Here is an 18,457-nt window from a genome sequence, read left to right as displayed (position 1 = left end):
TTTGACCTGAGAACGATTCTACAAAATGCCTTCTAAATTCTGACAGTTTTCTGAAAAACCCATGTTTCTATGTCAGTCATTTTCATGTCAAGTACCCTCAAAATATATGTAATTGGCCGCCGACCCCCATCTGGAAATATGTTGTTCCAGGATTCCCCCAGAAGCAAAGATTTGACTTAACACGTTCGCTCTGAAAGAATATATATTCAAAGATTTGCACCACATTTTCAAGACTTTTCAAAAATAGCAGACCTACAAGCTCGTAGTGCGGCACGCGGTGCCGCGCTATGAGCTTGTAGATCTGCTATTTTTCAATAGCTATAGTATAACATAATGCTATAAACACCAAAAGGGGTTTCCGTACAGAATGGGTTAAGAGTCCAGGTGTCAGCAGGGAGCATCGCCACCAGACGTGGCCACTATCGTTTTGCTCCAGGTGTGGCGGTCATGGCACCACGCTGTGCCACAGTGTGACTCTGAGCTTGTGGAGTTGCTCTATTCCTCAACACGGAGACTTCCTCCTGACTCTCCCGCAAACAAAACAGAGCTTAATTGGAACAGTTCAGGAAATTAGTGGTTCATGAAAGGCCGTCATTCTGTCTGTATTAAAAACGCCGGCACGTATTTATCTGAATGCATGCACACTGCATCCATTTACACTTCACACCTCTTCGTCTGCGTGGCCGCAGGCTGGCCACTTCTTAGAAGTAGAAAGAATTAATTACTTTTTTATGTTATCATTTATAGAGGCATCTGTCCTCGTGTGCGTGTGTGTGTGTGTGTGTGTGTGTGTGTGTGTGTGTGTGTGTGTGTGTGTGTGTGCGTGTGCGTGTGCGTGTGTGCGTGTGCGCGTGTGCGTGCGTGCGTGTGCTTGTGTGTGTGTGTGTGTGTGTGTGTGTGTGTGTGTGTGTGTGTGTGTGTGTGTGTGTGCGTGTGCGTGTGCGTGTGCGTGTGTGTGTGTGTGTGTGTTGAGGAAGACAGTATGCCTCAGGGCAACGTTCTTTCAACTGTGTCCTGTGTTCTATTATCGCTACTCCTCCAGTGACACCGTCATGCTGGAGACACAGCTTCTGAGAGGACTGAAGGGTGGAGGCGAGGGAGGGAGGGAGAGAGAGGGAGAGAGAGGGAAAGAGAGAGAGGGAGGGAGAGAGAGAGGGAGAGAGAGAGAGAGAGAGAGAGAGAGAGAGAGAGAGAGAGAGAGAGAGAGGGAGGGAGAGAGAGAGAGAGAGAGAGAGAGAGAGAGGGAGAGAGAGAGAGAGAGAGAGAGAGGGAAAGAGAGAGAGAGAGAGGGAGAGAGAGAGAGAGAGAGAGAGAGAGAGAGGGGGAGAGAGAGAGAGAGAGAGAGAGAGAGAGAGAGAGAGAGAGAGAGAGAGAGAGAGAGAGAGAGAGAGAGAGGTGATTGAAAGGATGAAGAGGGGTAGTGGGGTTTGTGTCTGAAGAGTTTAAAGTCGAGGAAGACGTGGCACCATGCATTGCAGGTCTCTCTGTTTTAACCACTCAAACCCTATAGGCTACCGCCGTACTTGGACCGCTTTTTTTCCCCTTCTCCACTCTACACCAAATCTCTTCACCAAATATAGCTGTACAAGCTTACAACGCATCGAAACACAATTTCTTTTTCATCCTAGAATATGTTTTTTGAGGGGCGCTAGCCCCTCCTAATATTCAGCTGTAGATTTTTGTCCCAACACAAACAATAAATGCCATTGACAATGAATAGAGAATTTACGTCATATGGGTCTGAGCAAATCGATATTTTGTCCTACACAAAGCAAATTGGCTATTTCGCCAAGAGATTAAATTCCCATTAACAATGAACATGATGTATGATGATGAGAGCGCCCCTCACTTCACACGGGTGGGATTTTTTAAATTCTAGCGGTTAATAATGTTTCGGAACTCTCCGCCATTCTTCTTCTCTGAGCATCACGTTGGGATGCTGGAGCAGTGTTCGGCCATCTTCGTTTGACTCTTAAGACAGCAGATAATACTGATGAAGCCTTTTGGACCACATGAACAACCCCCTGCATACCCGTTTGCGTACACAGAAACCCACCACACACATACACACAAAATGCACATGTATACTAGTGTTTTGTGAGCATTTTCATCATGTTGTAGCAGCTGGGGCTAACATTGGGTTCCAACTAAGTTGAAGTTCTAACTGGCTTTTAGGACTTGTAGATGCTTTTTATTACATGGTGGAATAATGGAGTGAGCAATCCCAATTAACACTCCTAGATTGTTGGTAAATAATTCAAATTATTTAGGTAGCCTATTTATGTGTGAACTGTTAGTTGTTTTTGAGCGGTGCCTCCGCTCCATTACGGAGCTATGTGTGTCCGTAGACTCCGTATGTCTGTCTGAGCACGGAATGCTGCAACACCTAAAGTGGCCAGTAGAGTACGTTCCTGGGGCTCTGGATGTTCCAGGGACCCCCGGGGACCCCCACATGGTAACTGTCATTTCTCGACCGTTTCGGACGCGGGCGGCTCGCCGGAACCGGCCCGGCACCTTGGGCGCGTTCCTGGGGGTCTGGATGTTCCGGGGACCCCCGCACAGTACACTACACTACAATACAGTACAGAGCACAGTACAGTAAATATAACAATAAATGTATAGTTGCCGCTCAGTTCACACAGGTGTGATCTTTTTTAACAGCATGTCTCAAAACCTTAGTAGTGGGGTTACAAGACTTAGACATCACAGTGGTGAGTGAGTCTGAATATCGAGAGCAAACGCCTCTGTTTTAGAGGCCCCAAAGCTGCTGCTGACAATACCCCGCCAGTCCGTTTGTTGTTCCACACACAGGAACCCCCGGCGCTGCCTCTTACTGTGCCAGCCCAAAATATTCAACCTTGCCATGCAAGCGCCTTTTAATTGATGTCAATGAGTTTATGCTAAATATGAAGATTTGAATAATTCCCGCTTTCAGAGGGCACAATGGCCCTCGCCGTGGTGACAGGCCACCTCCCCGCTGCCCTGAATAGACATGTCAGGCTCCCAGAAGCCCCCTCACCTCCTCCCAGAAGCCCCCTCACCTCCTCCCAGAAGCCCCCTCACCTCCTCCCAGAAGCCCCCTCACCTCCTCGCCCACGTCGGGATTTGACACCTCCCGGGGTCCATGCATGGGCACAGTCTTCTCCCGCTCTCACACTTTCTCTCTCCCTCTTTCTCGCCCTCTCTTCTCGTTCTCCGTGAAACTCTTTTATTTTTCTTCTCTGATTGTGAATCCCCCTCCTGGGGAGTGGCAGGGACTCAAGGCCGTCTTAAATGCTTCACAAACACCAGCTAATGCCCTTTCTGGGGTGAAAGAAGGGAAATTAACCCAAATTAAAGGGAAATCGGCAGTGGGGTGAAGAAAGCGGATTACAGGTATAGGCCTACTTCAGTGAAGAGTTTCTCTTCATCTCAGAGGAAAAGGAGGGGAAAAAAGGAAAAAAGTATTGCCTCCTTGATGAACTTCCTTAAAGGAAAAAAATAGCATGTCACCATGTAAATAGTGGATGGCCTTTGTTGAGGAAGTGTGCTGTGCAAACGCAGTGTGAATGCTAATTGGCAGTGCTGAATTTGGAACCGCACGGATAACTGCCGGCATTTAATTCAGTGAACGGATGAAAGGAAAAATGGCTGGTGGGTTATCAGTGCTGCCGGGGTCACTAATGAAGCACCTTTTAAATGGTCTGTCTGGCCTCTGGCTGTAGTTCAGGACACCAGCACGACTCCCTGGTTGTGTCTCTTTCTTCAACAGGCTGGATCATTGTCCTTTCTTCCTTTCTGCCAACAACTAAGCCAGCCATACGACTGCATAACCCGCTGCAAATAGGCCTAATATAGATTTCCAACTAAAACAATGTCTTGTAGCTGAAAATCTGTCATTTCCAATGAATACGTTTTAGATTTCTGAGGGGTACAAAGATGCTTTGCAGTCTTTTATTTCAGGGGGGTCATCATGAGGTGATGCAGAAAATAGTAGTTCCTAGTTATAGTTAGTATAGTTGTGTGTGCGTGTGTGCGTGAATGTACTATGTATGTAGTGTATTGTGTGTGTGTGTGTGTGTGTGTGTGTGTGTGTGTGTGTGTGTGTGTGTGTGTGTGTGTGTGTGTGTGTGTGTGTGTGTGTGTGTGTGTGTGTGTGTGTGTGTGTGTGTGTGTGTGTGTGTGCGCCTGTGCGCCTGTGCGTGCGTGCGTGTGCTCATGCGCGTGTGTGTGTGTGCGCGCGTGTTTGTGAATTTTCCACATGCCATGGGTGTGTGAATGTTTGTGTGTTTTCCTTCATGGAAGTGGCTGCCAGTTTAGCGGCGGATACCTGTGTGCAGCACACAGTGCCACCGGCAACTTGGCGGCAGAAGAAGAGACAGTACGGGGGCTGCAGTGCATATGGCCTTGATTGTGCAAAGCAGTTCCTTTCTCAGCTAATTGGTTTATAGTGGCAGAGGAGCGGGAGGGAGCCGAAGGCCATGAGGAGACACACAACACAAACCGCATGTTGCAGCCAGGCTCCCACTCCATGAAGTGGCCGCTTGTTTGGGCTGTTAGGGTTTGTGTGTGTGTTTGTGTGTGTGTGTGTGTGTGTTTGCGTGCGTGCGTGCGTGCGTGCGTGCGTGCGTGCGTGCGTGCGTGCGTGCGTGCGTGCGTGCGTGTGTGCGTGTGTATAGGTGCATCACTCGAAAATAGCCGAACTACCGGTATGAGCTTGTAGATGTTTTTATATCTATGTTTGCCGTATGACCTGGACCCCAGGAAGAATAGTCTCCACTACGGTGTAGACTAATGGGGATCCTTAATAAACTAAACTAAACTAAACACTGTGGAATTAGGCTTGGGAGCACTTGTGTGTTTTAGCGGAGCGAGCTTTCCGACTGGCGAGGCCCTCTCGCAGCCACTCTGACAGCAAATAGGACGTAGCGGTGGCTCTAATCTCTGGAGGCATCTAATGGGAGCTCTTCATGATCTGTTAAACAGCTGAATCATTCATGAAGCCGGGCTGGGGGTCGGACTGGCAGGGGCCTGGCGGGCGGGCCGGCAGGGGGGGGGTGGGGGGAGGGAGGGAGGCGGGGTTTTGCAGATTAAACACCAGTTCCAGAGCGCTTGTTATGAAAGTGGGGGCCCGGGGGCACAAGGTGTCTGCTGGTGCCAAGGGATCCCCAAACAATCCCCAGCCCCCCCTTTATATCTTTCTCCACTTGGGAGTGTTTTCTCCTGTTGTTTGAATCCGTTTTGTCCGATTCTTTTTAAGGCGACGCCAAGTTAACACAGCCAGGATGAATATATCCTATTTGTGTCATGAGTCCATTCACACAGAACGCGAATACTGCACAATCATAAAGTGATTTATTTTCTGGAACAAGGTTGATTTTTCTGAGATGGTGCTCCATGAGTAAAGGCATCCAATAGCAGCTTCAGCTCAGTGACCTTGTGGTTAGTGTCCGCCCTGAGATTGGGAGGTCGGGGTTCGATTCCCTGGCCGGGTCATAGCAAAGGCTGTAAAAATGGGACACGAAGTCCCTGCGACATACTAGCGTCATGTTCAGGGGGTGTACTTGTACATGAAGCCACCTGCAAGCTACAGAAACAGGAGATAGGCTCCTGCCCTATATGGGCCACCTGGCTTGGCAAGGCTTACTTTTACTTCATGCAAGCTTCGATATTCCATACAAAAAAAAATCGTTCAATGGTTCTTCAGTGGTCCTCTTGATGGTTGTGGTGCTACAGTATATAGCACTTTTTAAAGATAGATGCTATATACCACCAAAAGCGGCACCATTTGTGGCATTAAGTATAGATACTATAGATACTATATAGATAATAGTTTACTAAAGTACCGATAGTCAAATACATTTGAGTTTGATTGAATACTTTCAAAGTCCAAAGAAACAAGTCAAGTTCAATTGGTCAATTGGTTCCTATAGCGGTCCATCCGCCGTGGACCCGTAGCTCAGTCCGGCCATTCAGGTTAAGTCAACTTTTCTCGTTTTTTCTTCCTGTCTTCCAGGTGATGAGCATGCTGAGCAACCCCAGCGGCGTTCCCTCACAGCCCCAGCATGACTTCTCCATCTCGCCGCTCCACGGCGGCCTGGACTCTCCGTCCAGCGGCATCTCGGCCAGCTGCAGCCAGCGCTCGGGAGAGTCCTCCATCAAGACGGTAGACAGCCTTCCATCCTCCCAGTCTTACTGCCCGCCCACATACAGCACATCCGGCTACAGCGTGGACCCTTCCATGGCCGCCGGCTACCAGTACAGTCAGTACGGACAGAGTGAGTGTGATACAACAAATAAAAACAACTTTATTAGGGGAAAAACACAAAAAACCCAAACCACACCAGTTGCAACTCCTTGTGACAAAACCGTCTTTAAGGTCAACCACACCAATGCAACTCCTTGCAACTAAGTAGTTGCATGAAACCATTATCCCAATGGCAGTTGCAAGGAGTTGCATTGGTTCGGGAATAAAATAAATAAAAACAGTGGAATGAGTTAGCTGGGGAAAGCAATATTGAAGAGGTTTGATTTGAGAGCGGTTTTGAAGGTTTGGAGGGTGGGAGCATCTCTGAGAGTTTTGGGGATGTGCATTCCACAGGGTTGGGGCAGCAAAGGCAAAAGCTCTGCATGTCGCCCCAGGTACGGTATTTGATAATGATGGTCACAATACAGTTTCTTGTCAAACAGTGTTTTTTATGTAGCCTCAAAGTAAACATACATATACAGATACGAGATTAAACACAAACATTGCCACTGGGTCAACAGGCCCCAGTGGCAACGGACCCGACATTGAACACACCACAACTCTAAGCACACTAGCAAACGTTATAGCTTTCCATTACAAACTGACTTTTTGTTTTGTTCTCTTTGGTCTTCTATTGCTGTAATGGGGTTGTTGAAAACGTTAGCATGAGGTGAAGTGGTCACTATGAGTTGTGGCGAGTGGTTTGAAGCCATATGAATATGAATTGAATATTCATATATGAATATTTTCAAGACTTAAAATGACTTAAAACGCTATAAAATTATAAAATGTAACGGCCTTCATTTAATGGTCTAATATTTAGATCCCATGCAGCAATGTAATCTTCGAACAAATGAGATCTCATTAAGATGTTTAATGTAATTAAATTATCTCAGGTATCGCTTAAGCCCTGCTGTCTACAGACCGGATGGCAAGATGTCTAAATATAAATTTGAAAAAAAGGGTGTGAGTCTAAAACCCTCCATCATTGTTCCTTTTGTTAGAAGTGCATCCTTGCTGCCACTCCCCAAAGGAAACAGGTTTAACATATCGTTTAAGACACTTGACTCATCTCTTGTTCTAATTCAAGAAGAACCTGACAGCTTAAAGTATACACCATCAACATGGTAGAGGTGTGTACATGCGTGCGTGCGTGCGTGCGTGCCTGCGTGCCTGCGTGCCTGCGTGCCTGCGTGCCTGCGTGCGTGCGTGCGTGCGTGCGTGCGTTATCAGATAGGCTCTATCTCAGTGACAGAGGGGTCTTGGTGTATCTGCTTGACTTGGATTTAAGGTGCAAAGCTAGTTGACAGGAAAAAACAAGCTTCCTAGGGAGTAGCTAAACCCCTGTGTGTAACACATATACAGTATACACACACACACACACACACACACACACACACGTCACACACACACACGCACACACGTATGCCTACATATGCCTGTCCCCCTGGCAGCAATATCCGACTGATTGGCACCTTGGCAGACAGACCCGCCCGCCCACCGGTATGCTGCTTCCTATCGCTCCCCAGCGCAAAGTGACAGCCTCCTTTCTCTGCACGCTAACACGCTAAGTGACACGCTAACATGTGCTGCTTACTTACTTAACCCCTTCACCTCCTGACAGTATAGTCTGCCTGCCGTGGTCTGTCTGTACAAGAAATAACACACACACACGAAAACACTCCTGAATGATTGAATGCACATGTGCATGCGCGTCGCACGCATGTGCACGCACACACACACACACACACACACACACACACACACACACACACACACACACACACACACACACACACACACACACACACACACGCGCGCGCGCACACGCACATGCAAATACACTAAGTCTGCTGTCTCCCCTCCTCTCTCCTCAACTACAAAAGAGAGGTTAACATCACCTTAACCGGGGAGGGGCATCAAAGACAGCGACATTCCAGTAAGCGAGAGAGAGAGAGAGAGACCCCCCCCCCCCCCTCTGTTTTGGGTTTATTTTGAGCACAGTAGTCTCATCCTCTTTTTCAAGAGCAGTGATTGCATCTGTACATAGATTACTATGTCATTCCAACACCCTGCGGCATCGAATGTCAACAAACAACTTCAGACTAAAGCCCTAACCACACCAAAGGGTCACCATGCAACTCCTTGGGTCCAAACGGTTGCAAGGAGTTAATGCTAAAACCGTCTCGACCCTTTGGTGTGGTTTGGACCATTGAATTCCATGCGTTGAATCACTAGGGTCAACGTGGGTCAACGTGCAACAAGACATATCACACCGCAGGGACAACGCTAAAACCGTCTTGACCCTTTGGTGTGGTTAGGGCTTAAGATGTGACGATAAGGGCATAAACATAATCAAAGCGATTGGCTGTAACGTTATGATCAGTCGATCAAATTGGATATTAAAGAAAGGAAGCCCACAGTCTGTGTGATTTGGCAGGTCTGTAGTAAGCTAGGTAGTAAGCTAATCAAATTAGAAATGTTTGTAATGCAGACTTCCTCGCTGCAATGAACAGCCAACTGATTTCCAAATGGACATGTCGTTTAAAGCATTGACTAGATCATGAGTCATGACATGCCATAGAATGACAAAAGAACAAGCTGACAAAGTGTATAGCAATGAAACTTATGCTATTAGATTGTCTCTGTAGATTTGGGAGGTGGGGGGGGGGCTCCTCAATCGTTTCCCTGTGTAGGCATCTTCGTGATTGGCTTTTGGCAGACGAGGGCGGGGTATGAGGCGCCGTATATCCAGGACTGCGATTGGCCGCCCAAGCTCGACAGAGAAGTTACAGCAGGCGCCATGGCTGCCTGCTTCAATCAATATTGTCAATAGATCTGCTAATCACTATATTTGAAATAGTGCTTAAGTAGAATTCATAATTCATAGAAATGTAGTGGAGTCAAAAATACAATATTTATCTTTGAAATGTAGTGGCGTGAATTATAGACAAATAGTTTACTAGATAGTTGTGTGTCTTGTGTATGACGTCACATCCAGGTCAGTGATGTTGTGTTTGTTGCCAGAGAAACAAGTCAAGTTTAAAACCCTGGACAAGCTGTAGTTCCTCTTGTGAGGTGTAGGGCAATGCGTCCATATCCAAGGATCACAATTATTGAGCGCAATTATTGAGAACTGTGGTCAGGGAGGGATCGCTTTGCTCGATTAACATGGAATAAAGCGATCTCTACTTAAGCCGTGCGCATCTTATTGGTGGAACCAGTGGCATTTGGACTTTGGAGGTATACAGCTCTAGGCTTCATCGTTACAAACCAGGTGTACTTGTTCAGGAAGTGTACACTGTACACTAGCTAATAATTACAAATCAATTGTGTTGCCGTCTCCTTATTTAGGTCCATTTTGCTTACGTACACTACAATAAGGACCGGGTTACACTGGGGACGGAATTGGCTCCGCAACGGTACGATGTCACTATAATCAATAGAACCCGGCTACGGTGTGCAGGTTGTGCGTAAACTCCGCATGTGAATCTTTTTTTAACGCAAGTGCTCTATTTTTCCGTGTGTCCACGGGGTTACGCAGCCCTTCGCCTCGCCTTCGGAGGTAAAAAATCAGGACGGACGGATTGTCGGTGCAGCCAATGTAGCCCCTAATACACAGTTAGGTTACCTGATATTTTACAGTAACAGAATATTGTATTCACTGGTTAGTTTCTTTATTACATTCCGGCAGCTAACAATAAATCAAATGCTCTGAGAAATAATCTAGTCTCTGCTCTGCAGCTGCTCCAGGGCCCTCAGTCACTAACCAATCAGGACAGCTCTGCAAGGAGAGAAAGAGAGACATAGACAGATAAGTTATCTTGATGAGTACCATGTCCCACTCTGATCTTGCTTTCTCCAAAGCCGTTAATCCTACCATTTTAGAATTGGGTTCTGAGTGAAAGGAGGACATGTGTACGTAGTATAGCATTTGTAGGAGTTCTGTCAATTTAACAAAAATAAGGCAAACTATCTCTCCATTATGATGACATATGAACATACAGCATAGTGAGAATACTATATTAACATAATTGTGGTCATGGCAACAATGACCACATATCTTGAAATGTGTCCTCTTCTTACTCTAGAAAGCTTTTTCGATCCGATTTCATATTTCTGCCTAGTGCTGCTTTAAAATAGTCCTTTACTGATAGCCAATCTAGGTCGCACTTTCTCTCTGGAGTCTGTATTTCTCCATTTGTGGTTGAGTCATTACTGAGACTCAGCCAGTGTAGCCTAGCTGCCCATGGCCAGGGACTTCACTTTACTGTTCTAATATTTCATGCAGTGAGTTTGGGTCAAAGTTGTTTGCAAAGTTATTTGAGATCTTGTTTTTCCTAAGATTTGTAAGCGTAGCGAAACTGTAGGCTTAGTATTGTTTATTATATTCCAATATGACATACTGAATACTCATCTGTCCCGATACTGATAGAGGGGCTCACAATATTTCTCTATTACAGTATGTTGCAGCATTGAGCTTCAGTGACACCCATTTAGTTCTGGTAATGTAGTGTAACAGTCACTCTCTGTGTCTTTTATCAAGCCAGCCAGACTGTTCCAACATTGGCAAATGTTGGCATATCCTCAATCATGTGCAGTTTTGGTGATTTGCTCAACTCAGCAATTATCCTTAATGTCATGCAAGTCTGACAATTCCCAATGCCTTGGGCATACTTACTGGGCTTGGGTTTGGGCTCTAGTTCGCTTGTTTTGGGGTGGGTTGGTGGTGATTTTCTGCCTTGGAGCCCTTTATGGTATCCAAATGCTTTCATTTTCAACATTATGGTCAGGCAAGTTGGTTTAACTCCCAGAGAGAACCAATAAGGTTCTGTCACATGGTTTTTACCCTTTGTGTTGCAAGTTACCTGTAATGTGCCATTTATATTTCTTTTTACACCAGTCATGAATTTGATTTTACTTTCTTTCGTTAAACATGCCAATACTTCGGCAATTCCACTGCGCCCTTCCAATACTTGTCACGAACACGGTGAGATAAATCAACGACGATTAATACCCAAATCACTCTTCGCATGGTTTAATGTTTGTAAGCATTGGAAGGAAATTTTGTTCTCAGAAATTGCGAAAATAGCACATATCTTGAAACAAAGATTCCTCTGCTGTATTGTTGGTAATGAACGATTTTACTCAGACTGCACACTTGAGCCTTGTCTATATCTATAATGTAGTTACAGATATTATAGCTCATAGTAAAATATTGTGTTTCGATAAGACAATAATGAATTATAATAATAATAATTAATTAAGTGTAATTAAATAGAGTTGAATATGATGATATGTTAAACACAATCAAAATAATCAATCATACTGTACGTTAAGAAACAAAGGCAATCTGACAGAATTTCCAGGAGGAATTTGAGTTCATACTGTATTATGAGTTCATAAGAGCACCGCTTGCGGCTGGAGACAGTGTTCAGCTAACTGCCGCGAGGCACGCAGTGCGTGTGAACAGCTTATCTGCAATATTATCTGCAGTTCAACATGTAGGCAGGAAGGTATAGGCCAAGATGATGAACAGCAATTACAAGAGTATGCAATATCGGCCCTAGTGTCTGTGTCTGTGTCTGCGTTTGTGTGTCTGTGTCTGTGTGTGTGTGTGTGTGTGTGTGTGTGTGTGTGCGTGCGTGCGTGCGTGCGTGCGTGCGTGCGTGCGTGCGTGCGTGCGTGCGTGCGTGTGTGTGCACGTGTGTGCGTGTGCACGTGTGTGCGTGTGTGCGTGCCCTCGTACTAGGAGGGATATGGCGAGTTTGCTTCCTTAGAACACTCTGCCTACTTCCTGTAATCCAACGGCTCAGACATTAGCTGTGGGAAAACTGAAATCACAAATGACTGATGTCAGTTGCCTTTGCTTAATATGCCCCGTTCATTTGACTGTACCATTTTTCTTGCCCTTGGTTTGTACTCCTGAGTCCTGACCCAGCGCCTCATTGGTTAACCCTCCCATAACCCACCGATTATCTCTCTTCCTAACATGTTTAGCCGATGTGTGCGGGGAAATGGAAACCGTGTGAGGTGCGAGTCAGATGAATGGCCCTCCCCGCTCGCATTGAAGTGAATGGATTTGACCTTTAGCCTGCCAGTGTGCCTGCAGGTGAAAGCAGACATGTGCTTTCGATAAAGATCTCCCCCGGTGTCAGTCAATCTGCGGAGCATAGATCTGTCCAATCATAGCCCTGTGTGCCCCGAGGGAGGCTGGCTTTAGTCACAGTGTGGCCGAGTGTGGAGGGGACGCAACGACGCACGCACGCACGCACGCACGCACGCACGCACGCACGTCACACACACACATATACACATATACACACACACACATTTTCTTTTACTTTGACTGTTCTGCTATTCTGCTTTGTAGGTGTTACTGAATGTCAGAATAGTTTTATTTAAGAGGATTAAGCCTCACTTTTAGAACCTAATCACTTATTAATGCCACGTAAATCTAAGCCGCACGCTGTCCCTGTGTGTCCCTCTTCCAGCTGCCGTGGATTACCTGGCCAAGAACGTCAGCTTGTCCACCCAGCGCAGGATGAAGCTGGGGGACCATTCAGCCGTTCTGGGACTGCTTCAGGTGGAGACGGGGCAGGCTTATTAATCCCCGTCCTCTTTCGCTTTCGACGCGAACCCCACACTGCAGCCTCATGACCTGTTCACCAGCACCGCCCATGCCTCCTGCTCACTTATCCAACCCCACAACAACACCCCCAAGCTCTTGGGAGAGTGACAGACTTTGTGTGTGTGTGTGTGTGTGTGTACAGGCGCCCATGTGCGCGTGTCTCAGGGATGGAGGGGCAGTGCAGACTGCAGACAGACGACCGCAGCATTTCCTCAGTGGACTGTCATGGACTGATTCAGCCATTCCCGAAAACGGAGAGAGAGAGAGAGATGCTTCATGGAACTGTGCCACGCATTTTCTGCCCTCCGTTCCCAGACTGCCCCTCCTCCTCCTCGCTCTCGAACTAAAACATAAAAAAAAAGAAAAGTAAAAAGAAACGCTGTTCGTGAGCATTGAAAGAGGTGTGAGGTCAAGCGAGCTTCTTTTTATTGTATTTCTTATTTTATTTCCCCCCCCCCCTTTTTTTGGGACCGGCCTGTCCGAAGGCACTTCGTTGGACATTAGCGTGTTGTCATGCAGGCAAACCTTTAGCCATATTCAGTCCATCCCTGTTTTGGACCATGTACTTTCTTAAGTCAGCTCTGTACTAAGTATTATGTTTCTATTATTATGTATTTTTATTTTCATTGTGGAATGGTATGGCTATTTGTATTTTTGATTCCTCTCATCTCCCATTTGTCCTTCGATATGTCTCACACAGAGGTGATGGGGGAGGGGGGTTACAGAAACAGAGGGGAGATAAGTAGATAGAAACGGTCCAATCCTCTGGCCTCGATTTCAACCGATTCTTTAGAAAGAAGGCACGATGTGATTCTGAATTCTTATTCTTATTCATTTCAAGGACCCCCAGTTTGATAGGCATTAGGCCACAGACCCCCAATTTGATATGTTCCCCAATCTACACTGTAAATCCTCTAGTTATTTTAACTCTAGGGACCCCAAAGGCCACGTTGAAAACCAGTGTTCTATAAGTGAAGTGAAAGCATGAATTCACAAGGAGAATAGCGGAGACGTAAGCTCCGAGCGGAGGAAGGCTTGTGTCTGGGTCGTATTGCTGAGATGTGACCTTCCCCGCTCTAATCCCCAGCATTCCTAAAAGGAAATTCACTACTCTGTGGGTTGTCGCAGTCCCCTGGAATCATCGGGGGAACGTACGACCAATGGGGAAACTTTCAGATCCTCCCTTCTTCCCTCAAGGCTTTAGCGACGTATTGTCCGGGAGTGAGAGTAGCAACGTTTCAAGGACGTCATTGTATTAGGCAAATTACACATCCAGCATTGTTTCTCCATTCTCCATTTCAAAGTCACTGAAAGGTTAATGGGTTGATGGACATGTTTTGGACCAAAAGGGCATTCGTTCCCTAAAACCATAAGGAAACATTTCAAATGCTCAAAGTTACTTGAACAACATTTCTGCACGACTGAATTATTCCTTGTCATTTATCTATTGTACGTCAATCTCAGAGTTTTGAGAAATACGTTTTTTTGTGCCCCATTCTCCATTCTTCATTTGAGACCATTGCATCCAATGTCAAATGTCTTAGACTAGGCTGTTTCATTTGAGTCATTCCAAAAAGTAATCATTCCTTGCATTACATTGTTTATTCAATGATATTCCATACACCCAGTCAGCCCCAGCTCATGAGAAACTTGATAAATCTAGAATAAATAAATACATAAAGAATAAATAAATAGCACACCATTGGAACAAAAGGAACATTTACCTTTATTTACTGTGAATATAGTCCTTTTAAAATAAAATGCTGTGGTTGAAAAGGAGAAGACAAACATTACGACGACGACGATGATAATAATGATGATGATGATGATGATGTAAATGTACTGTCACAAATCAAAAGATATGTTGTCATTGACATGTTCATGCTTTTTATTCATTTACATTCCTTCCCTCTTGGACACATGTTTGATGGACACTTCAAGTTTTGCTGCAGTGACAGAGCTTTGCGGGTGGCCTGGCTTAATTACAGAAATATGATATCTTTTTTCTCATTCCAAACACTGGCCTACATCTGAAGACCATCACACATGTCAGTGCTCATCACTGACTTCCCGTCCAGTGGCACTTTTATTTTTTATTTGTATTATTTTTTATCCCAGAGCAGAACAAGTTCACCATAATCTACTGTTGCTTTCCTATACATCTCCGACATGGTGAAGGAAAAAATATTTCAGACTGTCTCTGTGCCAAGCGTTACTTATAGTGCAATCCTCCGCCTTGTGTATATATATTTTTTCTATGAAAGCAAAACAAGGGGGAGATCACACGGACACACAAGCAACTGTAAAGATGTATAAATATATGCTCCTTTCTATTCCAAGACGCGGCTCCTGTCTGTGGGTATCTCAAATTGCTTCGAGTGGCTCATTTGTGCTTCATCCTCCTTTCCTTTGTTTACCAGTTTTTTTTCTACGCTAGTTTTGTTATACTTATTATTTTTTTGTTCGGCATGTGTGTATAATACCATGGCATAATTTATTCTACCTGTATGAAGTATTAGAGTAGTGGGAACCTTGTATTGGCATTTAATCCCCCCCCCCCCCCCCCACTCCAACCTGTTGGCGTGTCAACTGTAACACTGGCGTTAACTGTCTATTCATTAAAGATCTACGACTGGACCAAGAGCACACTTCTATTTTAGCATTTTTTCCCCCCCTCTCTTCTGTTTTTGACATAAATGATATAGATGATGTTTACGCTGATATCTGACGGGAGATGAATTGGGTACAATAGTTCATTCTACACCGCAAAAGTGTGTCAATTTAACATTGACTTTTAAGTTAAATTGACACTTTGGATTTTGCAGTGTATAAAGAAAGTACTAACCTTGGAGAGGTTTGGCCACAGATGTGGGTTTAAAGAGTTTACAATGTTATACATCTACTGCGCCGAAGCTATGGAAGACTATCTATCTTCTTGCCATGATTATACACACTGGAAGACACTTAAAGGGATTGTGACATAAACAAAACGTTTTTGTAATTTTTCCTGACTTTTTTGTTAGGTTTTCTGCTGTTTGTGATGTAAGTGCCAGCAAATCATGTATCAGCATATGTCAATGGGATTTGCCAGCAGATGTCACTGTTTTCCCTGTTTTGCCTGTTTTCATTGCAGCTGAAAAGGCTTCCAAACCCCAGAGAAAACTCCAGACCACAGAAAATCCACTGAATGGGTGTAATTGAGGTCACAAAACCTAAAGGAAAACGAGAAATAAGCTGCAACCCCCCGGGAACTATATTTTAATGTTAATACAACTACATCTGCAGTGGTCTTGAGAATCTTTGAACCTGTAACCCTAAAGATCATATACGTTTCTGGGACATCTTTCCTCACATGGGAGACCAGACCAGTTTGAATTCCGGTCTTACGGTTACAATGATCTCTCTCCATCAGGAGAGGACATCAAATGTACGGATTGCAGCTTTAAACGCTTAGGAAAGTGCCTTCATAACATGTATATGTTACATGTGCTCATCTATCCTTAGGAGTAGACACAAGTCTGACGCCATTACAGTTGACAGCACACACCAGTGCTTTTATGGCCAATTTCTCTCTTTTTTTTTTTTTTTACAAATCCCAAATTCTTTTGCCATTGCTTTGGTGACATAAAACCTAATCATGATCTAATCCCCCCTTTGATAATCTACTATTCCCAAAGGCTTTGAAGTCAAGTGCATCAAACAGTTCCAGTGACTGAAGATAGCATAGCAGAAATCCCCCGTCGGAGCCCAAGCAGAATGAATGCGACAGTGTTAATGAGGATGGGCACGTCAACACAGACACACACTGTTTGACCTTATACAGAAGAGCCAGTGTTGGGGGCTGTTAGTGCCTGGGGGTCCGTGACTGAGACCTCACCACAGGGGGCTATTTTGAGGGATAGCATCTTGTGCTACTCAGGCCAGACAGTTTGCCAGTCTGGATGCATGAAATAAAGCTTTAACTGATGATTATTCCAGGAAGAAAAGAAAAAGTCAATATTTTGGTATGATAGCATTTTACATGGTCTTACCATGCACGCTCAAACCAGATAACCTCAAAGATAATTTCTCACATCAATAAAGAAAACTGGTGATAGACAATAACCACAAGGCAATTTCTCAACTACTCTACAAACCCTACATTATGTACCATGAAATCCACAAAAGCCTTCTGTCTCTAGTGCTTACACATTTCTGTAATGTTAAGGTATCTCTAAGAGAGAGAGTTTTTTTTTTTTTGTGTGTTATCTGTCAGCCATCTTTATTTCAGAACCCTCTGCCTCCCCGCAGGGGCCAGTCTTATCACAACATAGGGGTTTCAGAGTTTAATTATCCATCCATCCAACCGCTTATCCGTAGTCGGGTCGCAGGGACAACAGCTCCACCAGAGTGTTCCAGACTTCCCTCTCCAGAGCTACATTAGTGACTTTCTCCTGGGGGATCCCGAGACGTTCCAAGGCCAGTGAGTCGATTTAGCTCCCGCAAAAATCGCCATAAATTCCTCATAGTCAACAGCAGCGATCATAAGCCAGGTTTCACCTGGCAAAAAAGATAAATCACTTCAGATTGTAATCTCTGTGGCGCAATTGGCTAGCGTGCCCGGCTGTTAACCGAGAGGATGGTGTTTTGAAGTTTGTCAATTATTGTAGTCAACAATGCTAGGCCAGGAGCATTAGATTAAATGTTTTGTAGTTTCTGAGTTATTTAACTTAAACGCCAAATGCATTCTCAATGGCAATAGCACAAACTTTGGCATGCTATTAGTCCTACATACTTACACGTAGAAACCCCATTCCAACCTATTTAGGTTCATCTTACGGTGGACGTGTTTGCCTGAAAATGAATCTTTGAAATGTTTCATAGTTTTAAAAATATAGTGCTTTCAAATTTGATACATTTATAATGGGGCTCAATGGCAGCTCTATGGCACGTCAAAAAGTTACTTTCACCTAGAAACTCCATTCACACTTTTTATAATTCAGCTTACTGTGGAGACACATGATGGCAATAGCACAAACTTTGGCATGCTACAAGTCCTACATACAAGAAACCCCATTCAAGCCTATTTAGGTTCATCTTACGGTAGACATGTTTGCCTGAAAAGGCATCTTTGAAATGTTTCATAGTTTTAGAAATATAGTGCTTTCAAATTTGAGAACTTTATAATGGGGCTCAATGGCAGCTTATGGCACGTCAAAAAGTCACTTTCACCTAGAAACTCCATTCAGCTTACTGTGGAGACACATGCTGGAACTTTTGACCTTGAAATGTTTTGTAGTTTTTGAGTTATTTAACTTAAACGCCCAATGCATTCTCAATGGCAATAGCAAAAACTTTGGCATGCTACAAGTCCTACATACTTACACCTAGAAACCCCATTCAAGCCTATTTAGGTTCATCTTACGGTAGACATGTTTGCCTGAAAAGGAATCTTTGAAATGTTTCATAGTTTTAGAAATATAGTGCTTTCAAATTTGAGAACTTTATAATGGGGCTCAATGGCAGCTTATGGCACGTCAAAAAGTCACTTTCACCTAGAAACTCCATTCACACTTTTTATAATTCAGCTTACTGTGGAGACACATGCTGGAACTTTTGAC

The 18,457-nt window shown here is 44.7% G+C and overlaps 1 protein-coding gene across 1 annotated transcript in view; it reads left to right on the top strand.

The window, feature by feature from the left end:
- Positions 1-15,386, top strand: part of LOC306931651 (paired box protein Pax-7-like) — a 77,722-nt gene extending 62,336 nt beyond the window's left edge. The window contains exons 8-9 of the mRNA XM_079513150.1: positions 5,996-6,257; positions 12,721-15,386. Of these exons, the coding sequence (XP_079369276.1) occupies positions 5,996-6,257; positions 12,721-12,836 (378 nt within the window). The 3' untranslated portion in view covers positions 12,837-15,386. The remainder of the gene's footprint in view (positions 1-5,995; positions 6,258-12,720) is intronic.
- Positions 15,387-18,457: the final 3,071 nt, after the last annotated feature.

Source organism: Electrona antarctica, assembly GCF_951216825.1.
Source record: "Electrona antarctica genome assembly, chromosome: 2".
In the NCBI taxonomy this organism is placed as follows: Eukaryota; Metazoa; Chordata; class Actinopteri; order Myctophiformes; family Myctophidae; genus Electrona; species Electrona antarctica.
Note: the sequence above shows the minus strand (reverse complement) of the source record. Positions and strands in the feature narration are given on the sequence as shown.